Genomic DNA, 4,954 nt, shown 5'->3' with positions numbered 1-4,954 from the left:
TACATTGGCATTTGAAGTGCTGTGCAATCCTCATGCCTATTTACAAATATACATTTTAAACACTTGTTTACACAGACCCCTTTATATCCAGTGTACCAATGACTATACAACAACATTAACACACAACATGTAACATACAACACAGAAATACACATGGGTGGGGCAACATTGCCCCATTACATATAAATGTTGATTTGATTGAGTGATTTCCTATGGTGACTCATTAAGGACAGGGACAAAGAATAGGATACATTCTCCAGATTTCCATGTCCTTAATGAGTCACACTAATTTCTAGATTGCTTTGTGAAGGAGAAGGGACTGTAATCATTTCTGTTTTGTATTTTTTTAAATTTGTTTTATTTTATTGGAGCTAATTCCCTGTGATCCTAAACATTTAGAGCCTCATTTACGAAGTGTTTACTGTACGCAAAACATGATTACCATGTGCAGTTCTGTCCCCGTCCTCTTTACTATTCCCATTTCTGTACGGAAAACAAGGATTTAGCAAATGCAAAATGAAAGGGGCAGAATAGCACTGCTGCCTCATTTGCATTGAATTAATGATGCTTACATATGCAAAGCAGCGTGTTAAACACAGATAATGAGCTGCCACACATTCGTCCTCGCTCATTACACCAAACAAACGGCGTACCGGTTTTTACTAGAGAGTGTTAGTCACACGATCGGGTGTTTTGCGACTCTCGTATCCGCCTGCCTTCGACATGCAATCGCGCACGCCGTAAACCTATACAAAACTGGACCTCAAATTTTTGGGTCTCCTAGCTTCATATCGGTAAGTCATCCGCAGAGTGTACATTACAAATTTACTCGCACGTAAAACAATCACACACCACACGCGACTGACAGAATATCAAAACTTAAACAATTGGCAAGTCACAGTATGTGTGTTTCTTCTTTAACGTCGGTTGTACACGAAAGTACAGCTCACCATGCATAGTAGATATAACTTAGAAACTTCGTAATATGTTTCGTCAGCATCCAAGCACCGGGTAGAACTAGCTATCTGTGTAGTCTGGTTTCATAGAAGAAAATATGTGTTACCTTTGATTCTTACTGAAAGAAATAAATGCTTCAAGTTTGTCGTCAGCTGGACTTGGCCGCCAGACGTCTCCACCAGAACTGTGCACCCCTGACTCTTATCAGCCAGCACCCCGGCTGCTTGTTCGTGTTTCGTAGACGTTAGAGAAGGCCGGAACGGCTCCACCTGGTGCGCCTGGGGTGGTGTAGCTCGTCGAGTGGTGGCCGAGGTGGACCGGCACATTGAGCAGCTCACTACTGCCAGTGAGCATTGCGACCTTGCCATTAAGGTACTGATGGGAACAAAATACATTCTCTTCTCAACCAAATGAACACTTCAATAATCCACAAGATACTCAGTAGTGCTGTGTCAAGAGATACCATTCCAGTTCATTTGATTACTTACTGACAAAGGTTAAAAAGTTGATTAAACCCCAGCACACTGTTACTATTTCTTTTCCACTGTTAAAGGTGTTCACTTTATTTGTATTGTTGTTTTTTTTGCATATCATTTCACTTTCGTCATATGTTTGTACAAAGCAGGACAACAATCCCTTTTATCTAGTATAACTATAATATGTGTGGAATATGCTCTTTAAAATAAACTTCAGTATTAAAGATAAGAGAAGCCCATTTTGTTTAGCCTTTCACAAGTGTGTTTGATAGTCTTAGTGAACTTGACTTGCAAGTGAAATTTGAGAGAACGAAGCGCAGGAACTGTAATTCAGCATCTCATTCCTTTGCAGTGGGTAGTCTGCAGACTGCAAAACAATTTAATTGCAAAGGAGCTTTACTCTGCTTGATAGGAATTGATAGCACGTGATAGGAATTTTATTTGTGGTTTTTGAATCAAAATCTTTCTGGCACTGCTGTCTCAATGGTACATCAAAAGAGCTGATTAGTGCCTTCTTGAAAGATAAATACCAGACAGTCCTTGAAGAGATTGTTTATTCTTTTTGGAGGAATTGATTAATGGGATGTAATTTAATGTTAATTTAATATTTATTACAGGCATTTGGACTGATGGCTTTTAAGCATTTTTAAGCTGGCAGGGCTAATGATTGAATCACATGACAGTGAACACGTCTTAAAAGCTCACCATGTCATTCTGTAGCCTTGAATTACAGAACTACTGTGAAATTCTGATAGCTACCTCATATACAGAATAATGAGAAAGATGAATAATGTTTCCTGTTGCTTTTAAATTATGCCACAAGCCTTATTATTTTGATGAAAGCCAATGCTTATAAGAAGTAAGACACATGGTTAGTTTTGCATATAGCTTGAAATATGAAGTATGTGTCAGAATAATATCCCTGGCAATAAGGTTATGGTGAAAGTAACTGCATGTCATTCTTAGATTTTCCCTGATATCTTAAGAAATTAACAAGGGTCATAGTAACTGATGTTTGACCTAGTTCTGATTGGCTGTTGAAAGCTGTATATGCCTGAATTTGATAAAACTTTACAGGAAGTTATTACACTTTCTCCCAGTGAAGGTCATTTTATGTACATTTACAGTACTGTATTAGCTATTGAAGGCTACTCTTGAGAACCACCAGTTTTGTTGAAGCTATGCATTGCTGTGGATATTGGTACTGGTGGCTTTTTAGTGCCACTGGTAATGAGTTTTGTATTATTGAATAATAAACCTGTCTTTTTTAGTTTATTTTTTTTCAGAATAATAGATGATAGGATAGTAAATGAGAATTGTAACCATATCTGATGACGGAGTCTTACAAAGTCTAATAAAGAGTGGCCGTGGTCTCAAAGCTCGTCTTTTATGCCAGGCAGGATTGCTGTAAAAAGTGGAATGTAAGGTGGTTGGTCCAGTAAGACTATGTTAAATAACTGCTTAAAATATTAAAGATGGTATGCTGATCAGCAACATAGATGAATTAATTGCTCTCGTAAATGAACAGTGAGTGCTGCTGTGCTTTTAATCATGTTGACAGAATGCACTCCCACAGCCTTCATTAGATAGGATCTCAAATAGTAATCCACTATATCTTTGGTCCCTAAATATATTCAATCCTAATCTAATTAGCCTTTGTTGTAAAACACCAAGCACTTACCTCTGAATAGAAATATTATTGAAGGTTGACTTGGCTGAAGAAAGATTCAAGTCCTTCTTGTGACAAAACCTTGAAAAAGAACTGTCCAGCAATGTATCAGTCACATTAACCATTACCAAACACTGTGCTAACTGATTCCTTACTGCTACATAGTGTTCTGTAACACTTATGGGGTAACACACTACACAGATATGACTAATTGTAGGAAAGTTAAAAACAGTATAATGATCCTGAGCATAAATAGTTACCTTGCCTGAGATTTGCTGCTACTGTATGTGTGAGATGTATGTTGGAATTGAGTATCAGTTTCTAACTTACTATGCAACCTTTGACAAGTGGCTTTACCGTATTTGCTTGAGTAAAAGTCGACCTTGTATAAACCTGGGATTAATATTTTTTATATATAGACAATATCACTGAATCGTTTTCACCAAGTCTTGAGATGTTTGCATTTTGATTTGAGAGAAATTAAAAGCATTTGTTCTGGCAACGAGGGCAACAAGGAGTTGCCCACAACATTGTAGGTGCTGGTGTTTCCCACAGAAGCACTATGCTGCAGGGTCACGCAATAGAAAAAAGTAACTATTATTATTATTATTATTATTATGCCCATCCATAGCGTTCATGCTGCCGCCAGTCATCGCAATCAGTAAATAGAGGCTTTTACTATAAATTATAGATCGGTTCATATCAAAGAACACAAATCACGACCCCACCCGACCCCCCCCCCCCCCCAAACTTCAGGATTGTGTTTTGTTTTGGGTTTAAATTTCTGACTTATACTCAAGCAAAACGGTATGCAGTCCTACACAGCTTACAAAAATGGGTTAATGGGTGATATAAAAGTAATGTGCCTTAGTGAAGTGGTGGGATTTTATGTTAGATAGCAGCAGTGCCAGGACATATATTCTTCCTTGTTGACGTACCACTCATAGTCGAAGGTCTGACAGTTCTCTGTAACATTCTTCCCTGCAGACAGTGGAGGAGATCGAGGGGGCACTGGGTCGAGACTTCTACCCCAGCCTGGCAGAGGAGAGATTGCGCTGGGAGAAGGAGCTGGCTGGCCTTCGGGAAGAGAATGAGAGCCTGACCGCCATGCTGTGCAGCAAAGAGGAGGAGCTCAACAGGACCAAGGCCACCATGAACGCAATCCGAGAGGAGAGGGACCGGCTCAGAAGGAGGGTGAGTTTCTTCAAAGTAACAGCCTTCTCCTTCCTGTGTTTGCATTGCTATCAGCTCGTGGTATGTCTGGACCTACTGAAAGGTAAAAAAGAAACTAAGTCAAGTAGACAAGGTTGCGACAAGTGCCGCCTTCAGTGTAATCTGTAGTATACTGAAGAAGGGACTTGCTGAAATGTTTGTCTACTCTGATCCAGTTTGGTCTTAATGTTTGTTTTCACATCTTAGTATTACAGTAAGTGTCAACAGTTAATTTTATTTATATTTTATAAAAACAGCAAGTTCTGTATTGTTTATTTTTTATATGAAGAAATGATTTGTCTCCTGAGCTAAAAGAAGGCTTTGTGTTTTCTTGGTATGCATTACATTCAATCCACCTCATCTTGTTAATTTTCCACTTGTGGCAGTGATAAATGACAATAAATTGCTGCCTAGCAAATAACCCATGTGACACTGGCAGCTATTTAGATCAAACTATATACAGAAATAAGATTTTAAATCTGTCTGGTGAAGGCAGAGCTTTGTTTAAGCTGATTTATGACTGCTTTTTTATTTTTTTTTGCTTCAAAATACTGTTTTTTTTTATTTGTTTTCTAGTTTTTTTTACTTTTGAGGGATCAGGGGAAAATGTGCAAAATATTTATTATGGACATATTTGTAT

General features: G+C 38.3%; 1 protein-coding gene across 1 annotated transcript; it reads left to right on the top strand.

Annotated features, from left to right (window-relative positions):
- Positions 1–1,198: 1,198 nt before the first annotated feature.
- LOC121312581 (colorectal mutant cancer protein-like) lies at positions 1,199–4,497 on the top strand (the record flags this gene model as incomplete). The annotated part of the gene is made up of 2 exons (XM_041244297.1): positions 1,199–1,329; positions 4,090–4,497. Coding segments are annotated over 2 exons (485 nt in total), but the record flags the coding sequence as incomplete, so codon positions are not given.
- Between the last annotated feature and the right edge of the window lie 457 nt (positions 4,498–4,954).

The sequence above is a fragment of the Polyodon spathula genome, unplaced genomic scaffold (assembly GCF_017654505.1).
Source record: "Polyodon spathula isolate WHYD16114869_AA unplaced genomic scaffold, ASM1765450v1 scaffolds_4009, whole genome shotgun sequence".
In the NCBI taxonomy this organism is placed as follows: Eukaryota; Metazoa; Chordata; class Actinopteri; order Acipenseriformes; family Polyodontidae; genus Polyodon; species Polyodon spathula.
The sequence above is the reverse complement of the archived record's forward strand: the minus strand, read 5'-3'. Positions and strand labels throughout refer to the sequence as shown.